Raw genomic sequence first — 25,570 nt, 5'->3', positions numbered from 1 at the left:
GATCAAGATTAAATTGATAAAAAAAATAATAAATTAGGAACTGAATTGAAGTTTTCCCTAAAAAAAGAGTTTGAGATTGTATAAATACAAAAGACGATGAAGCACTGAATTGAATCACGTGAATTTCTAATTGTCAATGAACTTCTACTTGTTATTGTTGAAAAATAGATGGGACTTGGAAGGGTGTCTTTGTTTGATGTCGCTAAACACGCTTATGGCAACATTGATAAAATCAAAGGATTAAGACTAAATTGATAAAAAATTCATAAATTAGGGACTAAATTGAAGTTTTCTCGACGAGAAGTGAGTTCCTCGGAAGTATAAATATGGAAGACGATGAAGCACTGAAACCGAGAAATCCTCTCCATTGTCTTCCCTCTCTCCAGGACCCCTCCCCCCAGAAAATAAAATTAAAAACCCTAGATACATCGAATCCCAAAAAATAAAAAAACTGAAGGAAAAAAACCCTAAAACTGTATCAAAAAATCGAACTTTTGATGGCACAACAAAATCAAGAAGAAGAAGAAGAGTTAGTGGCTGTAGTAGAATCTGTACCTGAAACCCTAGATCAATCTCCTTCTTCGTCTGATCCTTCGCTTTCTCGTAATGTTTCCTTTAGTAAACTCAACGCACAAGCTCCCGCCTTTGTCCCCACGCGCCCCCAACCTCAACCTCCTCCGCGATTGTCCGTGATCCCTCCCCCTCCCCCTCCTCCCGCGGGCATGATGCATATGTTCCCTCCGTCTCCGTTTCACGTTCCGATTCATGGCCCTGTTCCCTTGCCTCACGTCATCCCCGTTCCGAACCACCACCACCACAACAACCACCACCACCACCATAATCATCCCAATCAGCATCAACAGCAGTATGTTCCGGTTCGAAAGCATAATCAGCTGCATAATTCTAAAAGGGTGCCGCAGCAATTTGAGGAAGAGGTTGAAGTGGTTGTGAATAAGGATGCAGCAGCTTCTTCGGATCATGCGGCTAAGAGTGATGAAGCTATGAATAAGCTGTTGAATCAGGTTAGTTGAATTTGTATCTATTTGTTTTTCTTTCATCGAATTTAGGGTTTAGTAGATTAGTGAATAGTGACAAATTATCGGTGATGTAATTAAGTTGAGTGAGCTTAGAGCATGTGTTAAAGGAAATTCAAGTTAATCTTGATGGTTATTAGAAATAATGGGGAACTTAAGATGTACTGCTAATGATAATGGATTTGGTAGAAGTCTTTGAATACTGTGCCTATAGTGGTGATTGCGATACACTAGAGGAATGGAAGAACAGGATTGTCGCAAACCTGCATTTCTGATATAGTGGAGTCTCTGGCTTGAGAATGCAAGTGGAGTCTCTGGCTTGAGAATGCATTCGGACTGCATTTGAAATTGCTTTTGATCTGGATTCTGGAAAAGGCATCAAAACTATCAAAAAGCACATAAAAAGGCATTGAATAATCCAGTTGGGATTGTTGATGAATTGGGTTTGTTTGATAGTGACTAATAGATGCATTGATGTGGAGAGCTTGTTAAATTTAGTACAAGGGAATAATGAGAGAGGTAGTAGAATGACAATAGGGTGAATTGAAGTGAAACATGATTTAAGATACCTTTGGTTCCATGTTGGATTATGAAATCAACTGCCATGTTTTTTGGCATTTGCTCTTAACTGTTTGCAGGTGGAGTATTATTTCAGTGATTTGAACTTGGCCACTACTGATCATCTTATGAGGTTTATCACCAAGGATCCTGAAGGATATGGTAAGGTTTTTCAACTTCTGTCAGTTTGTTCTTTTATTTGGTATTTTATCATTATCTTCTTCTCACTGATTTTTTTTTAAAGTTCAGCATAGTGCTACTTTCTTTTTCTTTTTGATCTCTTGATAATGATTAGGAGAGGACATACTCTTTTGAAAATGTAGCTAGGATAACAATTGGATAAACAATCCCCTGATAACCAGCTACTTTCTTTGCATTTTGATCTCTTGATAATGATTTGGGTAGTACATACTCTTGTAGAAAATGTCCCTCGATAAGCTATAAATTAGCTATTTATTGAACTTTGAATCAAGAAATAACAAAATGTCACTTTTCTTGAGGTTTTATGTGAACTATATCCTTGCAGTTTGCCAATAAATTTCCAATTCAGTAGTTTTCTAAAGAAATCTCATGATAAAAAAAAATTAAGAAGTTATCACCTTTAGAGTCATGTGATTGTGCAAAGATTGTTTACCCAACCATTATTTCACAATAAGCTATGTGAAATATTATTATTTATGTGAACTATATTATACCCCTTCTAAGCCCTTGTTTGCTTTAATACAGTGCCAATATCTGTTGTTGCTTCCTTTAAGAAGGTTAAAGCTGTCGTAAACAATAATTCTCAGCTTGCTACCATTCTGCGGAACTCAACAAAGCTTGTAAGATTGCTTTTGATCACCCATAATCCTATTTGTTTATGCAACTTCTTTCAATTGTTTTTGTTGACCGCAGTGTAATTTTTTATTTTTGGACGTTACATCATACAGGTAGTTAGTGAAGATGGAAAGAAAGTAAGACGCCAGCATCCCTTAACTGAGTCAGATGTTGAGGAGTTGCAAGTATGTTTTCTTTTTTGCCCACTACCTTTTTTTTTTGTCTTGCATTATTAGTGTTGGAAATTATGTTAAGTTACTTCTTTCTGTCTATGGCAGAAGGCATGAAATTTTGTATTTTTTCCTTTGCTTCATGTGTATTGATAGTTTAGAGAGAGAAACGAAATTCTGGTTTTGTTTCTAACACTTTCCTTGATTTCTAGTCTCGTATAGTTGTTGCTGAAAATTTACCCGAGGATCATTGCCACCAAAACCTCATGAAGATCTTTTCTGCTGTTGGGAGGCAAGATATTTCTGTTCAGAATGATTTTTCATTGGATGGTTTAGCTTTTACGTAAACCATGCCAGATATAGTATTAGACATTTCATATTGTTGACCATTTCTTTTTCCAGTGTGAAGACTATTCGCACCTGTCCACCTCAACCTTCTGGTGGAGCTTCTTCAGCATCTAGATCTGGAAAAGCTGATGGGATGCATTTCAGTAACAAGGTACATTCATGCAGATATTCATGCATATGCATTCATGCAAAGGCATCAATTATGTTTGGCATACTTTTAATCCTTTTTTATCAACGTCATCATGCATTTCTTTCTCTTGGTGAGGTGTGTGAATGGCAGAAATCTGGCAGAAAATCAGCATGTTAATGGTAGAAATTATGGAAGCTCCTTTTATCTCCAAGGCAGCTTTCTTTGTACGACTTGTCTTCTGTGTTTGCTCTGCCTCCTGCTCTCTCTAAACCTCACTATTCATAATTGAAAATGGAGGACAAACTTTCTCGTGTTCACGCAGAATTTCTGCCAAGAATCAACCATAATTTCTGCCATTCACATGTTGATTTTCTGCCAGCTTTCTGCCATTAATTTTCCATTAACATCCCTCCTCAAATTGATGCTGGTAATTCAATTAGCAAAGATTTGCCAACAAAAAATTGATGTCATTAACTTCAAGACAAGAATAAAGAAATTTTCGAGACAAAATTTTCAAACCAAGAAAGTTTCAAGACCAAGTTTTCAAACCAAGGTAATTTTCAATACAAAAATTCAAACCAAGTAAAATTTCAAGAAGAAATTTTCAAACCTTAATGAGATTTTCAAGAAAATTTCAAGACAAGATGAAGAACAAGTGTTGCTCAAGACAAGAAGAAATCCCAAGACCTTAAAGAGCAAATTTGCAAGCATTAACAACATTTCAAAGTTGTGGCTCTACTGCAATGTGAAAATCAAGGATCTATGCAAAGAATCATCTCAACCCAGGTGAAGTTATGATTTATATTATTTAACAACCCTCAAGTTAATGCATTTTGGTTTGAAAATTGCACAAGCTTACACTAGCTTGTGTTATTAATTAATTTTAATTAGAAGAGAGAATGAGGATGGTGAGATTCGAACTTGAGACCATTTGATCATTCAGTCTCTTATATATCATGTTAGAATTATACAAGAGTTTGGAAGAAGGTTGTTGAAGGAAGTTCACAATAGCAAGAGGCTCTTATATAATCAGCGGGTTTGCAAAATGGCGAACAAAAAAGGGCAGAAGGAAGTTTACATTAAAAAAGATGTGAAATGTAACATGATTTTTGAATTATTGATAAAAATTAAAATAACCTGAAAAAAAAGACCCAGAGGAAGGTCTTTCTTGATGAATCTTGCATTTTTGCTTATCTATTGATGCCAGTACAAAATTAGGGTTAGTATAATTATTAAGAATTGACCTTCAAGGTTGTAGTATTCTTGAGAGATGTACACCAACCCACCCAAAAGGAAGATACATATGTTTTGCTTTGGCTGTTAATGCTTTCATTTTCATTTTCCATTCATCATTTCTATTTATCTAATAGCTGGTGGTTTTATTTTTTTTTTCTTGATTGTTTGTCATATGAACATGGAAAAGCATAACATCTAAACTCCTTGTATGATTTGCTGCAGTTGCATGCATTTGTGGAATATGAGACTGTCGAGATTGCTGAGAAAGCAGTAAGTATTTTGCTTTTCCATGATTTGCTTGGGTCTGCTTTCCTAACATCAATTGCTCATTGGACTAATTAAGTGCACATACTATTATGTAGGTTGCTGAGCTAAATGATGAGGGAAACTGGAGGAGTGGTCTTAAGGTTCGGTTAATGCTCAAGCGTGGGGTATGTGCCAATATTTTCTTTCTTCTTTCTTCTTTCTTTCTTTCTTTCATTCCTTTTTTTTTCCTGCTGTCATTTGTAAAGAATGATGCTAGAGATACCAGCTTTATTACCAAAGTATTCCAACTGATTAATGCAATACCTTATGCTGTAACTTAAAGGTTCCATGTGAAGATGATTAGCAGATCTTCCTATCTGATGATGCCAAATCAGTTAGGAACCAAGTGCTAATGAAATAGTTCCTAATTGCTGTATATCATGCTTCTGAATGCTCTCCTATTCAAATTTGGTACTGAACCATCAAAGTCAATCAGACTGTTTAAGGTTTAAACTGTTCGTGTTTGTTTGATAGTCTGATGAAAGGTTTATAATTCGTATTAAAAAGATTAGCAGTGGGAGAATAATTACTGGAATTGGAAAATATTCTAAAAGGGAAAGTAGAGATGACAGGATTGAGTGTCTTGTATTAAATATTTGATATGTAATCTTGGTGGGTGTTAAAACCCTTGAGTCTCCATTTAATGGTATTGGCATTTCAAATACCCCGCACTTATAGTTCCTCAGGAAGTCATATTGACCCTGTCAACCAGTGCCTCCCACTGTAGGATGACAGTTTCATGAGTCACAACATGCACTTTTGGATCTTAATACTGTTCTATCAATTTCAATTAATGAATTTGGAAGTTTATTATGTTTTTGGAGCTAGCTTAGTCCCCTGATTTGTGTTTGTTTGTTCCATCATTAATCGAAATCCACCCAGGCACAAGGAAAGAAGGGGCATGATGGTCAAGGGCATTCTGAGGAAGATGAGGTTTCTGCTTTTGAGCAAATGCCGAATGAAAAGCTGACAGAAGATCAAGCCCAGCAGCCTGATGTCCATTCACATGAGCATTCTGTGAGTGTTAGCAAAATTCCATTGAATTTGAACAAAGCAAAATTTTGGAAATAATTTTCTACAGAAATATCATTTTTCACATTGCCAGCTGGGACTGACTTGGCATAATGAAGCAATTAAGAATGAAGGGTATTGGACAATTAAGAATCTGGACTTATTTGCTGGTGTTTTCTGTTTTACTATCTGTAAAGCAAATGAAGTAGGAAGATTGATTAATAATAGAAACCGAATTTATGATATAGAAAAGAATCAGGAGAATTGAATTGGTTTTCCTTGTCTCATCCCATGAAGGGACAGAGGGGAGAAGGCTGCTTTGACTGGAAAGGCTACTGGTCTTTGATATGACAGAGAAATGCTTGTATCATGGGTGATACATTCATTGTCCGACACAACTGCCAGCATCCTAGATAGAGTATTTTTTTCCTCTAAAAAAAGATGAATTCTGGAATACAATTGCTTTAATTTTGACATCTTAAATGCATCCTTGTTATATTTATTGTCTCACATAAATGGTGTTTTAGCTCTTGATTGACTGAGATCCGTTTACTTGGGAAGGGAGAGGATCATGCCAATGACAAGGAAGGTGCACAGCGAAAGCGGAACCGGGGGCGGGGCAAGGGCCGTGGGCGAGGTCAATACCATCACAATAACCACCACAGTAACCACGGGGGAACTCCCCCTTCAAATCCAGTTCTTGGTGAGCATCTGACAATGGCTAAGCAACCACCTGGGCCCCGAATGCCCGATGGCACGAGAGGATTTGCAATGGGTCGAGGGAAACTAGTTGCTGTGAATATCGCATGACTTCGGTATCTCTACAGTGTTCAGTTTTGGTTATAATAGATGTGCATGTAAGTTTATGTTGGGGTGGGGAAGTACGTCTTATATATATATATGTTGTCGATGGCAGGGGTTTTAGAAAGTGCTGTCAATCTGCTGTAGTTTTGGCTGATATGGATCTGCTACTTTTATGTTGGTATCTTGCATTTGGTCATGGATGCTCTATAAACAGTTTTCTTCTTCTTCCGTAAAACTCTAGTTTCGCATGATGTAGAAATGAAAACAACAAAATCCTAGTGGGGGATTCACTAATTCTTATAGATAAATGTGACTTGAAATATCGAATAAAATTGTTCATTGAGTGCCTCTTCTTCACCCATCTCTTCTCTATAACTCGTGGCAAGTGGTCCGCAAACCAGCTTAGTGGCTTAGCCCTTGATTGTCTACAGGTGTTTTTGTACAAACTGTGTTTTTTAAAATTTTGAATTTTTTTTTACTTAAAATAATTTTTTTAATGATTTTATATCGTTTTGATATGCTAATATTAAAAATAATTTTTATAAAATAATAAAAATTATATTTTAATATATTTCTAAATAAAAAATATATTATAATTTCAAATATATCTTACATGATATGCCTCATTTCAATCCATGTAGACAAACAGGACTTTATATGCCGGGACAATGCCCAACCATTTTACTCACCTCAAGAGGAAATGCCCACGCGAGGAAGGCAGCAAGATGAGCTTATGATGAACAACACGAGACCAAAAGGGGGCATGATCATTGATCAGCCATATCCAGTTTAAGAACATCAAACCAACAAAAAACCACTCTTCTGGGTCAATCTAAACTCTCAAGCCATTATATTTGTTTCACGAAAAGAATGAGAGAGAATCATTTGCTCGAAATGCTTGGCATAACCTGCAGTTGCAAGCCCAAGAATTCCCGGTTTCCTCAGGCTTCTAATCGAGTTTTAGCATTATTACAACGTTTAAAAACGTGATGTCAACAAGGCCTATTAGCTCAGTTGGTTAGAGCGTCGTGCTAATAACGCGAAGGTCGCAGGTTCGAAACCTGCATGGGCCATTTGTTTTTTATTACCCAATACCCTTTTTGGCTCATCCAAAACTACATTTTAGTCCTTACAGTTTCATAAATATATACTTCCGCTCTCGCAAGTTTAATTCTTCCAATATCAGAGTTCGTTTTGGGGGACTTTTGGAATGGATAACTCTGTTCAATGCCAGTAATACCAAAGAGTAACATCATTTTATTTTATTAGTAAACCCCTCCCTTTTTTGTCATTTTGATTTAGTTTTTTTATGATCTAATTTCATAAAATAAAATTTTAAATTATAATAGAAAAATAAAATTTAAAGTAAGAGGAACACAATGTAAAGTATAGAGAAAATATGTGATCAATCTTAAAATTTTTAGAATTTTTGTTATTGTCTAAAAGTTTATTTTATTTATTTTTTAATTCATGAATTTGAGATAATATAGAGAAACTCGCTGGAAGATAATAAAGTTGTCGATTAGATATTATAAAAAAAAACACAAAGTATAATTTTTGTATAAATAAGTTTTTTTTCTTGAGAGAAAATTATTGAAATTAGTTTTTTTATTTAAGCATAATGCATAATGGAAAAGACAAATCAAGTTTGATTTTGATTTATTTTTATTTGATTGATTTTTATTTTTGGAGTGATTTAGAGAAGGAGTTTTGAGGTTGTTAGATGAATTTTATAGGTTTTTATGGTAATTTTAAAGTATTTTTAAGTAAAATTAAGTTAAAAATACATCATTTTATATTGAACTAGATAAAAAGATTACTTGATTAAATTTAATCAATTCATGATCTAATCAAATAAACTAATGAAACCTTATTTAAATTTTTTTTAATTTATTTTTTTCAAAACATGTATCAATTTTTTTTAAAAAATTTTTAAAATAATTTCATTTTAAATTAACTCCTATCTAGATGGATCCTTTTTGACTTAGAGCACGTTTGGGAACGCGACTACGGCTGTGTTTTCAAAAAATTTGAATATATATATTTTTTTTGCTAAAATTTAAAATGGTTTGTATGTTTTGGATCGTTTTGATGTACTGATGTCAAAAATAATTTTTAAAAAATAAAAAAAATATCATTTACATATATTTTGATATGAAAAGTTATTTGAAAAGCACCCGGAACCACATTGCCAAACATACACTTACAATTCAAGCACTAAGCCGGCCGGGTCACTATAGGACGAGTTTTGTAGCTATGCCCTCATCCAAATTTCCGCCTTAAAAATCCAAAATTTCCTACACTCATTTCGCCCCCCCCCCTCTATCTCCAAACAAAACAAATTTTGGAAGAGAATCAAATATCAATCACCACCACCATGGCTGAATCTCCGCCTCCTCCTTCTCCTCCTCCAGCCCTTCCACCAAATCCTAACCACATGGTCCCACCAATCCCACATACAGATGCACCACAATCACCAGCATCTCCAATTTCCCTACTTTCAAAAAGACCAAAACTTAGAGTGACCTCTGAGTTTGACAGTGACACTTCTTTGTTCTTCCACAAAGTTTCCTGTAAGCTCCTTGATAGCTTTGCCAAGCTCAAACTTTCTTTTCAAAACAACAACAAGGGTGAACCCTCTCAACCCCAGTTTGCTCTCACTTCCAAATTACTCTCCATTCATTATGACCTTGAAGAACAGAATGCCCTTGTCAAGACTTCTTTTGATCTTGGTCCTAAGTTCCATTTTAAGGCTGCCCATGATGTCAAGGTTCAATCTTTTACTTAAATTTTATTTCTTTTATGCGGGTTTCTTCCTTTGCATTTTTTTGACATGGGTTTTTGTTGTTGTTGTTAGGCACAACAAGGAGAGGTGGCAATGGTTGCTGACTTGGGCGATCCTGGTTATGCACTTGAAATCTCATCTCCTGTTCCAACTGTTGGTGCGGTAAGTCCTAAGCAGTTCCATTTTTTATTCATTTTATTGTTGAACAGTGTAACATTTTCAAAGTTGGGAACTTTTAGGGGGGCTGAAGGGTTGTTTGTGTTGATTTCATACTTGTTTGGTGACTGACTATGGAATCTTGGCTTGTGGCTTGAATTGGGATCTTGATTGGGGTTTAGGAGGGGAAAAATATCTCTTTTTTGTATATTTATTCCTCCTTTTGTTCATATATATGATCTTCCTGTTGTTGCAGCCGAGGGCGACATTGAAATTCCCTCATGGTGAAGTTTCATTGGGCGAGAAAGAGGAGGAGGAAGCGAGGAGAACATTGTCTGTTAGTGGAATTGTCAAAAGTCAGTTAACGAATGGAATCTTCACTGCTCAATTTAACGATGAAGATTTGAAACTAAGATATTGCTACAAGGTAAGGTTTTCTCCTGGCTTAATATTTCATTATGATTAGTTTTGCTTGCACTGTTCTATTTATTGTTCGGCCATCCTCTCTTTGTGGTCTCTGCCACCTATACTTGTACAAATGAATATAATTTTTTTGGATGGATTATGAATTATGTAAATGAGAAAAATCTTGGACCAGGTGATCACATTCCTTGCTTTTTCTCAATTGGTGACATGCTTAATGTGTTGTTTTGGTGTCTTTATAGTGCCCTCTATATAGGTTCTGCTGTTAAAAGTTTTGAATTGATTGCAGGATGAGACAGTTTCCTTTATACCAAGCATTTCACTGCCTTCAAGTGCTTTATCGTTTGCATTCAAACGTCGGTTCACTCCTTCCAATAAGTTGAGGTACTGTTTCTATGCAATTTTTATCCAGATCCTGGGGAGGATCCTCACTCACTTTGTACTCTGAATTACTTGTTTTCTAGTCTCATGGTACTTACCTTTTGATTTTCTGGGTTATGTTTGGGAATGGAAATTTAATTCTAATTCGTATGTGTATATGTTTGCTTTTGACACGTTAACTTGGAAGATGCATGCCCCAGATTTTTATCACTCCCAAAGATGAATGCATGAATGCTGTCATCCTTATTAATTTTTTGTTTATGATATCCTCTTTAGAGGGATAGATGTCAATCATTCCCAAATTGTGGACAAAAGAAAAATAAACTGTAGTAAAATGTCCCAAGTTGCAGACATGCTGTGGAGCTTGATTTACTGTTTTTCAGGCTGTTGAACTGAGTGTGGAAGTTCTTCATCAGATTTTAGTATTATCATTTTCTTTTTTTGCACCTTCATTTATGTTATTTTGGTTTCTCAAGTGAGTTGTAATGTATCAATGTGCGATGCAGCTACCTGTACAATTTTGATTCTAACAACTGGAGTACTGTGTACAAGCACACCTATGGGAAGGATTTCAAATTTAAAGCTGGTTATGATTCAGATGCTAGTCTTGGCTGGGCATCACTTTGGGTAAGTATTCCTATATATTAAACTTTTTAACCTTTTGCTTTTTCCCTGACAAGAACTTCTAATTTTATTGATGATGTTATCTTTGTTTTCATTGTCTTTTATTGTAATCTTATCTCAACCTATTTGGGAAGTGACACCCTTTTTGCTAGCATAAATGTAGTGATGGAGCCACTTCTACCTTTGTTATGGGATTTGAAGTTACAGAACCACTCCATGTCTGTGACATCTCTATATGTGCTAAAGCGGAGAGGGTAGTGTATTTGTTGTTTTGACAGAACTTTTTTGAATTTTTGCCTTTATGGTCTTGTACAGATTCAGTCCCATTTTCCTAATGTGTATATAGTCTTGGCTCCTTAGCACCCAAAAATAAAGACAAAATAATTACATCTATGTATGAAATTGAACAACTAACATACTTTCACATGCATGTTCACCATGCTCTGTATAATCCTCTCCTTATAGATTAAGGAAAGTGCTTTGCTATAAATGATCTATCGATGGCAACTCTTGAGAATGTGTTTCTTTAACAAGGATGTAGGAATTTTACTCGCAGAACTATGACATTTGCCTCTGTGTAATGTAAATGCCACATGCTAACTTCTGTATGATCGGAAAGTGCAGTTTGAAGGTGTTTTAGTTCTGATACAACCCTAAATTGCTCAGATTCGAGCTCCTTGATGATCCTTTTGTTCTCCATTCCCAATCAGTTCATTTGCTACATAGGATGAATTAGATCATTCTGTGGACATGGTGTTTTAAACACTTGATTTTTTTAGTACAGTCTATAGGGTTACTGAATGATGTCTTTGTAAGCTCTATCTAGCAAAATTGCTTGCTTTTTTTTTTCCATAACAAGAAACTTTTATCTAGATTGGAGCTGAGCCATGGTCAAGAATCCTAAGAGCGCATCTCAAAAGCTAAAAACCTTTTAGCGATTAAGACGCTGTAATACTTGGAAGAAGGAAGTATAAATTGAAGACGAGGATCATAACCTTCTTTGCAACTTAGCATCTGTTAAGCAGTCATGTTTCTTATTTGTTATATGGAATTCAAGAGGTGTTAATATATGACCTCGTTATGCACAATCTCCATGTTGTAGGTTGGAGATGAAGCTAGCACCGCAAAGACCACCCCGATGAAGATGAAAATCCAGTTTATGCTGCAAGTGCCACGGGATGACATCAGAAATTCTGCACTCATGTTCCGTGTTAAAAAGAGATGGGACATATAGTAGGATCACCTGATGACGGAACTCCTTGTTTCTGTTAAATGTGGGTTCCACTCGAGTAGTTTTGGGCCATCCGTATTTGTAATATTGCTACATAATAACGCCAGTACCAAATCTCTTTGCAAAAAAATCTGTCTGTGTGAAAGCTAAGAGTGGCTATCTAGTGAAAGGAAGCTCCTCTGAATTCCCCGAAGGCAAGTTGTTGAAGGCTATCCTTCGGTTATTGGCATTAACATTATGCAGGAAAGTCTGCTATTCGATCATTTCTTTGCCAGAGTTCATTAGATCCATAAAATTGCTGAAATAAACGAGGGGTGTAAATGGTAGTTTCTACTAAGATCAAGCTGGTTATAAATGGCGGAGAAACTGTTGCTGCCGCAGAAATATTATTCTCCTTGCAAGCTAGTCCTGTTTTTGCATCAGCTTCTGTTCGAATAATTTGTCTGCACTCAACAGATGAAGAGCTTTTGTCTTAAGATAGAGACCGTCAACCGAATAAATTCTCATGTTACCACCCAACTAGTTAGCAGATAAATGTGATTTTTTGTTTTTAATCTTAAAATAAAAATGACATAACATATCCTCTTTGTCGGTTATTTTATATTTCTGTAAAGAATCTCCGTGCAAGCACACCATCACCACCTGCTGAGATTCTCCACAGTTGCCATAAACCCGGCCCTTTTGCACTGTGTTCTTAGGGAACCGGTGCAGATCGTCCATAACTTTTAGGCATGAAATACTTTACGAGTGAATTTCAAATCCTCGCAACTTTTCTAACTTCATATAAAGTTTTTTCATGGCAAAAGTTAAATCAGTGAGCTATAAAATTTAGATGATGAATCTTATAAATACAGGAAAATTGTCATTGTGGGTGAGCAACTTAATTATTATTATTCCTCATTCGATCCATGTGGTCTACGTACGAGAAACTTTGGTGACATAAACTAAACAATACAAGAAAAACAAAAAACACAATAACATTAGCATATTGACCGACACTCTGCAGCGGGTTAATATTATTTTTTTTTAAATATAAAAAAATATTAAATATATAGAAAATATTTTAAGTGTTTTTGTTTGGTATGACCTGATAACCATTCTACATCCAAGCGAATTGGGTCTAGTAACCATCCTAGACCCAATTTATTTTGACATGGAAGGTTACAAAAAATAAGAACAACACTAACAACAACACTAACAACAACTATGCTAGACCCAAGATGCTTGGGTCTAGCAACCACGCGTGATCTAAGTTTACTTGAGTTTAGCATCAAACATGGTTACCAGACCCAAGCAAACAACAAACAAAGAAAGGATAATTATGTACTTTAGTTGTCACGAGAAAGAAAAGAAAGAAAAAATACAAACAATCGATTACCGGCGGCAATCCAACCATAATATATCTACACGCACCGCTCCATACATCTAGTAATACAATGGATGACTAGATTTTACCTTCGGGAAACATCTCACGCGCCTCCTTAATGGCACAGGCGCCGCCTACTCTCTGGAGTGTTTGAACACGCACCAACAACTTTTTGATAAAAAAAAAATACAACATGAAAATATTAAAATACCCCCATAGTCCTCTTAATTACACAAAATACCCATTTAAAAACACCAAAAGACCCCCAAAGGCGAAGTTTTTTTATTGTATTTTCTGAGGCTAAAAGTGTTATTTGCTCGTACTTGAAAATTGAAAAAACCTAATTATCCTTATGGAAAAAAGCTAAAAAAACATTTATTCACTCACGAAAAGATAAAAAATTGAAAATAAAATTACTATTATAATCCACAGTGAAATGTCTCTTAATCTACAATAATTTCCCCACACCATTTAGCTTTCGATATAATAAAATTTTCAAATGAAAGACCATACATGAACTCTAATTCATAATTTTATTATTAAATATTTCTTTTCAAGTATTTTACTTCTTTGAAAAAGTTTATAACTCCTTAAAAACCAAAAAACTAACATAAACAAATTAAAAAAACTTGACAATAAAGGAAAGCAATAAAAGTTCTAAACAAGTTAAAAAAAATAAAATTATTAAACATATTATTTAATTTTCTAAACTACATAAAAAATAATAATTAAAGAAAAATAATTTTCTTTAAAAACCCCTCCATCATTTGTAGGTGCATAACTCCTTCAAAGCATTGCATGGAAAAGCCGCAATACAAGAACTGTCTGGCTTCAGAGGACTAAAATGGTCAAGCCTTGATGCATGATTACTGCCAAAAGTAAACATCTTGGTTTTAACATGCAAATGCTTAGAGAAAGCATTCCTGATAAAACATTCCCAAATTACTTTTATTGTTAAAAAATATTAAATTAATATTTTTTTAACTATTTTTCAATGGTTTTAATATGCTGCTATAAAAAAATAATTATATAAAAAAATATTATTTTAATATATTTTTAATAAAAAAACACTCAACACCATAAACCAAACGCATACAAATCAAAATAATGCAGCTTGAGAGAATGAAGATAAATTAAAGGAAACAAAGCTAAACATATTCACATAGTGCATTGTAGATTAGGTCAGTCATCATCGTCATCAAGGTAATTTTCATCGTCATCCTGCTCGTATATCTGATATTCCCCGTCACTACTTTCACCACCATCTTGCTTTTTGTCACCATTGGTGTCCATCGATGGAAAACTGCCCAAGAGTTGTTGCAGATAGCTTGTGGAGGTGTTCTCCATATCTAGATCCATGCGTGTAAAGGATACACAGAGTAACAACCGGACATGGAAATGTTTCAAGAAAAAGAAAATTACTATAGAAAGATGCTTAAAGTAAGTTCTTTATTGTTCTGTGCACACTTGAACACAACAAGGGATGTGCACAATAAAGGATACGTGAATATGAATTCAACGAAAGATTATCTGCCTCACCCGCCTACAAGCAAAAAGAAGCAACAAACTTCAAAATGATTTATCAAAAGAAGCTGCATGTAAAATGCATAAAGCAGATGTTTGATTACCGAATCCATTCCATATACATCAAACTCCTCTTCACCATCATCAGAATCGAGTTCATCCACCTCAACATCATCAGTGTCGATCTGATTTTCAATAGCTTCATCTACAGCTTCTGTATCGTTTTTTAAGGTTTCATGATCTACATTGAAATGAGAAAGCAGGCAGGAAAGAATTTAACAGCAACACACACATTCGTACAGTTTTCTTATGCTAACATTGATACCATAGCATCATTTAGAAAAACAACCTTCACAGATAGTTCAACCACATTTCAAAAATAAGGCATAAAATAATGAATGGGAAGAGGCAAAAAACTGTGAATAAATATGAAGGAAGAAAAAAAAAACTGCCGAGGGCTAGAAAACCAGAGCTTATATAAATATTATAGATATTAGTTAAAAAATCATTTTTGGTAATAATGGTTTGAAATTCTTAAGACTCGTACAATATGAAACAATTTTATAAAATATAGGATGGCACTAATAATCAGAATAGATAAAACTTCTTGAAAGATGAAAATTATTTTCTTAAGCAAAATTGGACAAACAAGTGCAGGTGTTAATTCAACCTTCATTAATTTGCTGATGCTCCTCCTGAACTGGTTTTGGTGCATCTTTGAAAATGCATGCTCTCTTTGACTTCATAAATTTTTCAGAAGCAGCTTTAAGAAATTTTTCTGCGCCAGTCTCTGGGAATATTGATAGGAACCTCACCTTAACACAAAGTCTCAAGCTATCATGCACATGCTGTGAGAACCATCCTGTTTCATACTGTTAACCAAGTTACATTAAATCTTGATCTTCTAACACGAACAAACATAAAACAACAGACAAAGTTTAGATAAAAATGAGAAAATTAACTGTATCGCTGTTCATGATCTGCTATAGAAATCATAAATTTAAATACAAACTATCCTCATCTGAAGAAATGCAGAAGCATGCAAGTCAGCATGAATAATAAATTATTAGAGGTTGATCCACCAGACCAAATAGAAAGAATGAAGTTTGATTTTTTGTTTGGGTTTCTTTTTGTTTGGGATTTTGTATAGGAATGGTAAACTACCAGCATGTTGTTCCAGTTCAAGCAAATATTGCCAGGAGGAAATATGAGAATTGAACAGCAATCGATGGAACCACAATTTCATAGTGTGTGTGTGTGTGTATATAATCTTTACATTTGTATCTAAGACCAGGAAATTTTGTCACCAGTAGACTGTTTATATGTTTCATTTTGTAGAAAAACCTGGTCTTATGGACTAGGGTCCTGAGGATGTGATGATGCTATTTCCTCCACTTTTCACTCAAAGATGTGCCCAAAAATATACTGTAAGAAAGCTCTATTTCTTTATGTGTTTTTCCATGTTGTTTACTTGATGGTCTAACATTGTGATCAAATAGAGTAAAAGGCCATAAGTTTAAGTACAGTGTTCAAAATTGAGAGATATATGACATTCATACAATACAATGGACATTACTATGGGATTTATAGTAGAAACAGAAGACCCTTTGAGAAGAATGACGCTGAAACATGTGTTGCATAGTTTCATAATAGATATGTGCACTGGGGTCACTGTCACTGTCATATGCTCAAAGTTCCAATAAGCACACGCAAAAAAAAATCAATATCAATATCAACACAGCTAAACATGAAAAACTCACAGTGCAACTTGTCTGCTTTGGAGGCTTTTGTATCTCTTGTTGAATGTAATCATCATCAAGTTCATACAGCTGGAACGAATACTGGTTTCTGTAAGGAAAAAATCGAAATTTGCACAAATCCTCCCATCTATGCTTCAAGCTGCAAAGCCACACAGAACAGATTTCAGTATTTGGACGAGCTTCGGTGCAGCACAAGCAAACAGTCTAGCCATGAAACATATGAGCAGCTTGTGGACAGTGCATATCAGTTATCATACGTGTAGTCACATTCAACAACGGTTTTGGTCAGAGGCCAGGTCAATGGGCAAATCATAAGCTTCAAGTACAGGCATCTATCATAGCCACTCCAAAGACCTTGCTATATGCATGAGGTTGGCCTAATTTGGAGTGGTTGAAGAAAATGATTTGTGGTCTTTGGAAGAGGTGTGGTATCATCCATCATCTCCGATGCCATCATGCCGGCAGTAAAAAAGTTACCTCAAGAACTTACAGGAAGTGAGTAAGGGACTGATATTAGTTCTCATACTTACCCTTTAGCAGCATTATCATCACAGTAACTTTTTAATTCAGGTGGTACTCGAAAAGCAACGCTTTGATATCTGCTAAAGAGAATACCATAGATTAGCATCTATAAAACACAATTCACATTTCTCCAATTCAAATAGGCAGTTCAAGAGTACTACATAGATAAACTGGAACTTAAGAGAACTCAATTTCAAATTTTGTTTACTTCTGAGTGACTCACTATTTGACGACAAGTTCTTCTAATTCTAGTAGAAAAGAAAATTTTCTGATATGACAGAGATATGCTTAAGATTCTCTTCCAAAAGAAAAGGGCTTAATCGGCACATTCAGAACCAACAGCATGCCAGCAATAATCAACATGGAAAGGAAGGAAATGTGACATAAAATACCAGAGGTTGTAAGCCTGAACTGTAAATCAAGTGAATGGAGGCTGGAAATTTTGAACCCGGACCAGCAATATCCGTACAAAGATGCCACAAACCATCATGTGCTTCCCAAATTACTTGACTGGATAAAGATACATCTTTTCTCCACCATAATGTTGAAAACATCCTGGTTTAGATTACTTAAGGTGATGAAAAAGAAAAAGCAGTTCCTATGTGGGGATGATTAATCATGATTCATGATGCAGCCTGAGCTACTTCTTTTATAATCTATAAGCAGAAGATGAGGAATTCCCAAAGAACACCCCTTCTAATGGATAATTGGAACATGAAGACTTATTCAATTCATATTCAAAAGAAACTAAATGACCAGTAAATTAAATGCCACCAAAAGCAAAACAGATTTAAGATCTGAGCCAAGAAAAGATCCAAAAAGAATGTTGAGGTAAGAGAATGCACATGCGAGAATCAGGATCTTTGCGAGGATCATATCCTTTTCTGATCCAGAACTTCTGAAATGGTCCGCCTGAAAAGTAGTATCCAACTGTGAGCAGAAGCCTGCCAGATCAAACAGATGAAAGGTGACTGTTCATACAAAGTGAAACCTATCAACATGTTAGAAAATAATCAGATGAAGTAACCATGATCAACCTGACAAAGAATTATCAGTAATAAGTGGCAGAATACCTTTTAAGCGTTTGATATGTAAATTTAAGATTTTTATCAAGTAAGCGTTCAATCAGTGAATATTTGGGCCATATGGGCCGCTCCTCAAACAGCTCAGATACAGCTATCTGCCACTCCCACATTGGTGTACCTTCTGTTATGAATTCCTTCCAATTTATTTTCTTAGGAATCTGTATGAAAGCTAAGGGCTACCAAATAAAATGAACAGGGCTTTGTAGGATATAATCCAGAACTCAAAAGAGAAATGAACACTACATCAAGAGGTCTACACAAAATAAATGCTCAACTTGTGGTCTGTACACACTTCACAAGAAGCACTTCTTTGAAAAAGGCGGCTCCCCTGCAACAGTTTAAAGAAATAAAACCGATCCAAAAAGTTGTAGAAATCACCCCTTAGATCATTAGGACGGTTGACCACATCAAAACAACCATCTATTCTCTTGACATTCATAAACAATGAAAAGACCATGGATACCCAACAGTGTTCTAACAGAAGTATCATTGTGGATAAAAAAGACCTAAACACACAATTACTCATGAAACAAAAACCACTTAACATCAGGATATCTTGAACATCTTTAAAATCAATACCAAGTGCTGGCTCAAAGGTCATCTGAAAAATGGAAAGAAACAAGATCATTAAATTTTAGCTTAACACGTGTTGGTAATGTCTAGCAAGAGTAAATGTAATGAGATCTAAATCACAGAATGAGGTTACAAGCTAATCTTATAATCTGTGTTTATGCCATTAGACCACATTTACATCCCTCCTTAGTCAGTGATGAACTGAAAAACCAACTATTTTTTTATTCAATACCTTTGAATGGGTTTCTGGAGGTTCATCTTGTTTCTTTTTTGAACTTGACGTTGATGGTGGTCTTAACCTGAAAAGCACGAAAGCAAACTAAAATCAAACCAACAATTATTTAGCAATCTAGACTCCAAAACAAACATTTAATCAATCCCCTCTAAAAGCTTATGTTCTTCCTCCTTGTCACCATAGGCAAAGCCCTTGATTAAAAATATGATAAATTGCTAGACCATTAAATAAACAACATGGCCAAACACAGAAACAGAGCCTCGTACACTATATTTTCTGGCACATCTTTGAGTGAAAAAAGTGGAGGCGATAGCATCATCACATCCTCGGGACCCATATCAATTAGACCGGGTTTTTCTACAAAAACAAGAATAAAGAGTTTACTAAAACAAAAGGTTTCCCAGTTTTATATACAAATGTGTGTGTGTGTGTGTGTGTGTGTGTGTGTGTGTATAACAAACCATTACTTTGAAAATGTGGCTCCTCCATCTCACTAGGATTCTTCCTCTTCCTCCTGGCAATATCAGCATGAACTGGAACAACATGCTGGTAGTCAGCCATTCCTACAAAAAATTCCAAATCCGAAAGAAACCGGAAGAAAGAATCAAACTTTATTTCTTATTCATTAACAAACATAAAAGAAGACAGTTCAATCCTAACCCTCAAAGTAATAAGCCTCTGGTATTCTAGCAACAATATCAGCATGAAACTCCTCTGATTCTTCCTTTGCTTCATTAATGGGACTAGAATTCTTCTTCTTTCTAGATATTTTCAGCAACATACTGTGACAAGAACGAAGCTCTCCTGACACAGGATGCGAGTATGGATCCTCAGGGCGAAAATACAGTTCCAACTTATTAGATTGTGAACTACGAGCCTAAAATGCCAAATTCACAGCATTAACAACCAAAATTAATCACTAATAACACAAAACAAAAGCTAATAAATAAAGGGTCGTAATTGGGATTTGGAGTTTGTTTGTTGCCGTACCTTAAGAATTGATTCAGTTCCTCCGAGAGTTTGGATAGCCCGAGATATTGAAGAAGGATAGCCTGGATAATGAACTGCAAAACCCTCTTTGCTTGGTATCAATCCACTCACTTTTCCTTCTTTTATCACTCCCATTCTCTTTGATCTTACTGCTCTTGTTCTTTGCAGAAGCAGCAGCTCATCAGAAGAGAAGAAAGGAAAGGAAAAGAGGGTTTAATAGTTTCTCTCTCAAGTCTCAGAAGAGAGCAAAAAATAAATATAAAGTTATGGGCTTTATGCAAAAAAGGAGCCAAATTTAAGCCTTAAGGTCTTCGGTTGAGACCCGAGAGGCCATATCAAGTCTGGCTTTTCTTTTGTTTAGGACACCCTTTAGTATGAGACTGCTCTCTTCCTCTTGGGTCTCACTCTCAGTGGCATCATCAAGAACTAAAGCAGCTGTTCCATATAGAAAATTGTGGATTGGTGCCACAAATCTGAGGATGGACAAGAAGAGAGAAGGAAAGGAGCCAAGTGAAAAGGAGAGAGAGAGGGTAGTTTTAAATTCAAGCCCGAGGTTCATCAAGTGCAACAACTCCTAACCACTGACAAGTCTGGTAACTTTCTCTCTCTTTCTTCTTATAGAGAACTGCCTTGTTTCCACTAAAAGATTTCATATTTGCTTCAAATTCCAGTTGCTTTTGAAGGAAAATAGCTGGAAAAACTAGAAATTTAACAGCATGTTTGGAGTTTGGAGCGTGGTTATGTTGTTTTTATTTATTTATAAATATATTAAAATAATTTTTTTTAATATTAATATATATTTAAAAACATTAAAAAATATTAATTTTTAAACTTTTTAAAAAATATTTTTAAAATATAAAAATAAAAATAACCTAAGTATTTTTATCTTATTCCAAAAGATACTGTAAAAAAGAAGACACCTTGCACATACACATCTTTTTGTCAATTTGTGGTCATTATCTTCTCTTAAAATACATGCCTCTGTCACATTCCTTGTGCATTACTGCATGTTGTTTTTGATGTATGTATACATTAATTATATACACACACACACTTATGTTGATTTAAGATTTTTATGATTAATTCTAATTAATTTTGCTCAAGTGTATTATCTTTATGATTTTGTATAAATATGATATATATTTGTAAAGTTTATCCTATTAGTGCTGATAGTACTAATTTATTGACTAACCGGCTTACGGGTGGTCCTTTTAATCCCAATTATTCTAATGGTAAACTAGATTTCTGCACATGCTTTCATCGTGACAAACCTAAAAATTTAAGGGGTGTGAACCTAAATAAAAAGTATGAAGTTTTTTTAGGTATTTTTTTTTATTAATATGGGTATTAGGCTCAGCTTACAAGTCCTGAAATTAACGACTATACAAGTCTTCAGTGATCTTGAGGTTTGTAAGACTCGAACCGGTGATATGTAGAGAATAAATCTAAAATCTGATTAGTTAAATTTAAAAATCTTTTAATAATAATAATAATAATAATAAAATAATGTTCATAGAAACTTGTTTTGCGTGCAACAAGTTAAGATAGCATAATAGGATGATTATCATCGTCATTGTAAACAGAAGAATGCTCAAAACAACACGACAACATGATTGAGAATGTTGAGGAGGAAGCTATAGAGCTTGCTATATTTATGTTAGAATTGGACAATTAGACCACCATGTTCTGAAATGAATAGTTTTTTTTGTCCTACTTGTGTAATAATTGGTAAAGAGAACAAATGTTCAAGTGTGCAAAGGTGGTGCTAATTAAGGATGATATCTAGAAAAGAGCTACCCTGAACAATGTAGTTCATGCTTATGATATTTGAAAGAACATGGTTTATGGCTTGCTATTGAGTGAGAACGGATTTAGGATGATTTGTGAACCTAATAAATTTGTCTTTATTAGGAGTGGAATGGTGGTGGTAAATTGATATTAATGTGATTGAGCTATTTAAACTAATGTTATGACTATTATATTGAAAAAGAAAAAAAGAAAATTAATAAAGCTTTTTCATCTGTTTATTTTGTTGATTATTCTGAGCTATTTCATGGATAGAAGTTACAAACTTTTATATTTAATTCATTCTAATATACATGATTTAAATTTTGTGTAAATTAGAGACAGTGAAAAGTATTTATTATTTATTATTGATAATTATATAAGATGTTATATCTATTAGCTAATAAGCAAAGAGATAAGACCTTGACGTGTTTAAATATTTCAAAAACAATTCAAAAACAAGGTTGAAAATTAACTTAGTAAGATGATATACGGAATAAAAAATGATATAAATGAAGAATATAATTCACCTTTTAATGAATTTTATTTTGAGAATGATATAATTCATCAAATAACGATATTTACTTTAATTAAATGATACTGTTGAATTTAAGAATCAAATATTAAAAGGAATGATGATGCTATGTTGATAGGTTTAAAATTAAAATAAAAAAATTTAAATTATTTTCATAAAACAAAAATAAACCACAATATCAAATAAGCTTCACCTAAGTTACACTTTTGAAAAGGCAAGGCAATATTTATGGTTGGGAAACCTTTTATTACTTATTAGTATTGAGACTCTTCTCCTCCTTCTCTTGGGTCCCACTCTTAGTGGCATCATCGACGCCTAAAGCAGCTGCTCCATATATGCAACTGTGGATTGGCGCCACAAATCTGAGGATGGACAAGAAGAGAGAAGAAGGAAAGGAGCCGATTGCAAAGGAGAGAGAGGGCAGTGTTAAATTCAAGCCTGAGGTTCATCAAATGCAAAAACTCGTAACCACCGAGACGTCTGGTAACTTTATTCTCTCTTTCTTATAGAGAACTGCCTTATTCCACTAAAAGATTGCAAATTTGCTTCAAATTCCATTTGGGTTTGAAGGAAAATTGCAGGAAAAGCCTAGAAATTGAAGTGTGTTTTCTCTTTTGGCTTGATGTCATGTGATTTTGTGTGTCTAAAGTTTTATTGTTTGTTTTGAGTTCAAAGTACATGGTTATAGAGATATGTCATCGTGTCTGTAAATGATGTAATCTAGGCGGTTGGGAGAATTGTTGGGAGCAGGGATTGACACCATGGGATTTAGGACGCCCAACACCTATTATCTTACATCTTCATCAGACAGGTGCCCTTCCTAAGGGCAGGGCTTTAGTCCCTGGATGTGGCTCTGTAAGTTACTTCTTCAGTATTTTTATGATCTCTTGCATGTTTATGCCCCCTTTTTTTTTTGTTTGGTGTAAGTTTCAACATGATCCTGAAATCAGCTATATGGTCGAATATCGCGCAGGGTTATGATGTGGTAGCAATGGCATGCTCTGAACGCTATGTTGTTGGATTGGACGTCTCGCACACGGCTATTGAGAAAGCAATAGAGGTAAGAGCAATCTGCTTGCCAATTCTTCAAATACATTGCACATAACAATGTGATTATGATCAGATTAAAGCAAAACGCATGATAGAGGAAATTAAGATCGTTTGTATTACTAATTCCCTTCTGCTCCCAAAGGAATTCAATGAAAGTACTACAAACGCATATCGATTTAAATTTCTATAGCTCTGATTTAATTCTGAGAAGCCTTGATCTAGTGTTACTGAAAAAGTCAGTTGGTAACAGAGTTGGCACCCGTATCCGTGGATTCTAAGTTGGTTTCAGATTAGAATGGTGACCTAAGTTAAGAAATTAAAAGATTCATGGTTTTAGTTTTTCTTGCTTCATTACTTATGTTAATTCTCTCTTTAAATTTTGAAACAGTTGTCTTCCTCATTACCAAATTCAAGTTACTTTACATTCTTGAAGGCAGACTTCTTCACTTGGCATCCACCTGAGTTGTTTGATCTCATTTTCGATTACACGTAAGTCAACTTGGTCATATGCATGTTTAGTCTGTGAGATGGGTTGCCTGATATGAACATGCTAATGGAAAATCTGCAGGTTCTTCTGTGCTATCGAACCAGGGATGAGATCAAGATGGGCATGCAAAGTTCAAGAAATGTTGAAACCTGATGGAGAGCTCATAACACTGATGTATCCGGTACTGATCTTTATCTCCTACATATTTTCACAGTTTCTCTTCCATTTGGCAACAAACCCTTTCTTTTTCTTTGAAGGAAGCAACAATAACTTGATTCATAATTATAAAACACTCTAGTTTCTTGGCTCTGTTTAATTTGGAGTTATGAACAATGGAGGATGGCTTTTTCTTGGGATTGTCAAGTCCATACTAAATACAAGTAAATCAGCTCAAATTATTGTGATCGTCTCTCTTTTTTATAACTAGTGGCTAATATTCCTATATAATGTAAACTATTTGGCAGATCAGCGATCATGTTGGTGGGCCCCCGTATAAAGTATCAGTCTCCGAGTACTTCTCTACCTATTTTGTTTTCCTTCTGCTTCTAATCTTATCAGTTATTACCATGACCTATAAAATTCTTGGTTGACAGTTTATTCTCTTCTTAGAAGATTGAATTTATCATGTCTTTTCCCCTAGCTATGAAGAGGTGTTGCATCCCATGGGCTTCAAGGCAGTAACCATTGTTGATAACGAACTTGCTATCGAAGCTCGCAAGGTACACTAGCAATGTTTTATCGTTTCGTGGTTTTCTGCTTGCAAAAGGGTCATGCTTTTCATGCAATACAGCTTAATTCTCAGAATACTGTATTGTAAACTGATTTTAAAGTTGTCCATTACCGCACCATTGCCGTTCATTTTGGATATCATTTGTGAAGGGTCTTCTGGATTCAGTCTAGTAGAGTAACCACCACTCACCATCGTTCCATGCTTTATTGCGAACTACCGATTGTTTTTATCAAAATTATATATTTAGGAGTTTGGTGGTAGTCCTTTCATGATTATGGGTATGGGTATGCAAGATGGGATGGACTGATGGAGGATCCAGGTGTGATTATGTGCTTGTGCAATGGGCATGGCTTATAATGTTCTTCTTTTCTCCTTACAGGTGCTTTTTTATTGCACAAAAGATTTTTCTTTGTTGAAATGAATTCTTAGATTATTGCAAAGATCTTGAAGAGACTTGAGAAATTTATTTTTGCTTGAGCATTGCTGCAGGGAAGAGAGAAATTTGGAAGATGGAGGAGGGATACAACCCAATCCATACTTTGACGAGTATACAAACACTCTTGATGCATGATCCTCATTTCTTCGGGAGGAGGGCACATTGAGCATCAACATGAATGATGGTTTCTGAAGGAGTTGAATCGCCATCTCCTTGCTGTACAGGATCCACGCCCATCATTGACTTGAATCCTCTGGGATTATACTGGCATGTGAATGTCTGTTCTATCATTTACTAGTGAGAATAATATCAACCTTGAAGAATAATATGATGAATGTCTGTTCTTTACATTGATTTAAGCGGTTCAATACCAAACCAAGATTGTTTTTGACATTAATCATAAGAAAATATATTGATGTAATATTATTCAATTTTTTTTTTTTATAATATACAAAAATGATTTTACTATTTTTAATTTT

At 34.9% G+C, this 25,570-nt stretch overlaps 4 protein-coding genes and 1 non-coding gene across 10 annotated transcripts; 4 read left to right on the top strand and 1 right to left on the bottom strand.

Annotated features, from left to right (window-relative positions):
• Positions 1-354: 354 nt before the first annotated feature.
• LOC7472516 (la-related protein 6B) lies at positions 355-6,648 on the top strand. Of its 3 annotated transcripts, none has more exons than XM_002323676.4 (10): positions 355-1,022; positions 1,673-1,754; positions 2,319-2,413; positions 2,522-2,593; positions 2,791-2,870; positions 2,981-3,077; positions 4,515-4,562; positions 4,655-4,723; positions 5,481-5,615; positions 6,171-6,648. In XM_002323676.4, the coding sequence occupies exons 1-10, from the start codon at positions 498-500 to the stop codon at positions 6,417-6,419; spliced, it is 1,452 nt and encodes a 483-aa protein (XP_002323712.3). In that variant the 5' UTR covers positions 355-497; the 3' UTR covers positions 6,420-6,648. The 3 variants fall into 3 exon arrangements, with proteins under 3 accessions (XP_002323712.3, XP_024444788.1, XP_052304343.1); XM_024589020.2 differs by having other exon boundaries at positions 6,137-6,648; XM_052448383.1 differs by lacking the exon at positions 6,171-6,648 and adding an exon at positions 5,907-6,119.
• Positions 6,649-7,412: 764 nt separating this feature from the next.
• TRNAI-AAU (transfer RNA isoleucine (anticodon AAU)) lies at positions 7,413-7,486 on the top strand. Its single transcript has one exon. It is a non-coding gene; the product is annotated as a tRNA-Ile (tRNA).
• Positions 7,487-8,700: 1,214 nt separating this feature from the next.
• On the top strand, positions 8,701-12,418 carry LOC7472517 (outer envelope pore protein 37, chloroplastic). The gene is made up of 6 exons (XM_002323677.4): positions 8,701-9,183; positions 9,271-9,360; positions 9,611-9,781; positions 10,067-10,161; positions 10,665-10,785; positions 11,885-12,418. Exons 1-6 carry the CDS (start codon positions 8,791-8,793, stop codon positions 12,014-12,016), a joined length of 1,002 nt encoding a protein of 333 aa, XP_002323713.4. The 5' UTR covers positions 8,701-8,790; the 3' UTR covers positions 12,017-12,418.
• Positions 12,419-14,393: 1,975 nt separating this feature from the next.
• Positions 14,394-20,739, bottom strand: LOC7472518 (uncharacterized). Of its 2 annotated transcripts, none has more exons than XM_052448609.1 (14): positions 20,069-20,739; positions 19,739-19,955; positions 19,546-19,641; positions 19,345-19,435; positions 19,076-19,142; positions 18,826-18,871; positions 18,259-18,430; positions 18,031-18,129; positions 17,194-17,262; positions 16,664-16,802; positions 15,574-15,775; positions 15,008-15,117; positions 14,883-14,922; positions 14,394-14,728 (listed from the first exon to the last, which is right to left on the bottom strand). In XM_052448609.1, exons 1-14 carry the CDS (start codon positions 20,201-20,203, stop codon positions 14,562-14,564), a joined length of 1,650 nt encoding a protein of 549 aa, XP_052304569.1. In that variant the 5' UTR covers positions 20,204-20,739; the 3' UTR covers positions 14,394-14,561. The 2 variants fall into 2 exon arrangements, with proteins under 2 accessions (XP_052304569.1, XP_052304568.1); XM_052448608.1 differs by having other exon boundaries at positions 15,008-15,144; positions 20,069-20,736.
• Positions 20,740-22,594: 1,855 nt separating this feature from the next.
• On the top strand, positions 22,595-25,522 carry LOC7484604 (probable thiol methyltransferase 2). 3 transcript variants are annotated; one of them, XM_024589244.2, is made up of 9 exons: positions 22,595-22,871; positions 23,113-23,243; positions 23,362-23,448; positions 23,827-23,927; positions 24,007-24,106; positions 24,390-24,436; positions 24,566-24,644; positions 24,949-25,034; positions 25,145-25,522. In XM_024589244.2, exons 1-9 carry the CDS (start codon positions 22,724-22,726, stop codon positions 25,224-25,226), a joined length of 861 nt encoding a protein of 286 aa, XP_024445012.2. In that variant the 5' UTR covers positions 22,595-22,723; the 3' UTR covers positions 25,227-25,522. The 3 variants fall into 3 exon arrangements, 2 of the variants coding, with proteins under 2 accessions (XP_024445012.2, XP_002323714.4); XR_002978785.2 differs by having other exon boundaries at positions 22,599-22,871; positions 24,903-25,034; positions 25,145-25,289; XM_002323678.4 differs by lacking the exon at positions 24,949-25,034 and having other exon boundaries at positions 22,602-22,871.
• The last annotated feature ends 48 nt before the right edge of the window (positions 25,523-25,570 follow it).

The sequence above is a fragment of the Populus trichocarpa genome, chromosome 17, assembly GCF_000002775.5.
Source record: "Populus trichocarpa isolate Nisqually-1 chromosome 17, P.trichocarpa_v4.1, whole genome shotgun sequence".
In the NCBI taxonomy this organism is placed as follows: Eukaryota; Viridiplantae; Streptophyta; class Magnoliopsida; order Malpighiales; family Salicaceae; genus Populus; species Populus trichocarpa.
The sequence above is the reverse complement of the archived record's forward strand: the minus strand, read 5'-3'. Positions and strand labels throughout refer to the sequence as shown.

What these genes read in the sequence shown, in the direction of transcription:
- LOC7484604 (XM_024589244.2), top strand. Translation starts at nt 22,724, where the DNA reads ATGCAACTGTGGATTGGCGCCACAAATCTGAGGATGGACAAGAAGAGA. An exon ending in GATCTCATTTTCGATTACAC is followed by an intron (nt 23,928 to 24,006) that starts GTAAGTCAACTT and finishes GAAAATCTGCAG; the next exon opens with GTTCTTCTGTGCTATCGAAC. An exon ending in TCATAACACTGATGTATCCG is followed by an intron (nt 24,107 to 24,389) that starts GTACTGATCTTT and finishes ACTATTTGGCAG; the next exon opens with ATCAGCGATCATGTTGGTGG.
- LOC7472518 (XM_052448608.1), bottom strand. Translation starts at nt 20,203, where the DNA reads ATGGGAGTGATAAAAGAAGGAAAAGTGAGTGGATTGATACCAAGCAAA. An exon ending in AGAGGCTTATTACTTTGAGG is followed by an intron (nt 19,642 to 19,738) that starts GTTAGGATTGAA and finishes AATTTTTTGTAG; the next exon opens with GAATGGCTGACTACCAGCAT. An exon ending in CTCCAGAAACCCATTCAAAG is followed by an intron (nt 18,872 to 19,075) that starts GTATTGAATAAA and finishes TCCATTTTTCAG; the next exon opens with ATGACCTTTGAGCCAGCACT.
- LOC7472517 (XM_002323677.4), top strand. Translation starts at nt 8,791, where the DNA reads ATGGCTGAATCTCCGCCTCCTCCTTCTCCTCCTCCAGCCCTTCCACCA. An exon ending in AACTAAGATATTGCTACAAG is followed by an intron (nt 9,782 to 10,066) that starts GTAAGGTTTTCT and finishes AATTGATTGCAG; the next exon opens with GATGAGACAGTTTCCTTTAT. An exon ending in TTGGCTGGGCATCACTTTGG is followed by an intron (nt 10,786 to 11,884) that starts GTAAGTATTCCT and finishes TCCATGTTGTAG; the next exon opens with GTTGGAGATGAAGCTAGCAC.
- LOC7472516 (XM_002323676.4), top strand. Translation starts at nt 498, where the DNA reads ATGGCACAACAAAATCAAGAAGAAGAAGAAGAGTTAGTGGCTGTAGTA. An exon ending in TGCGGAACTCAACAAAGCTT is followed by an intron (nt 2,414 to 2,521) that starts GTAAGATTGCTT and finishes TACATCATACAG; the next exon opens with GTAGTTAGTGAAGATGGAAA. An exon ending in GGATGCATTTCAGTAACAAG is followed by an intron (nt 3,078 to 4,514) that starts GTACATTCATGC and finishes GATTTGCTGCAG; the next exon opens with TTGCATGCATTTGTGGAATA.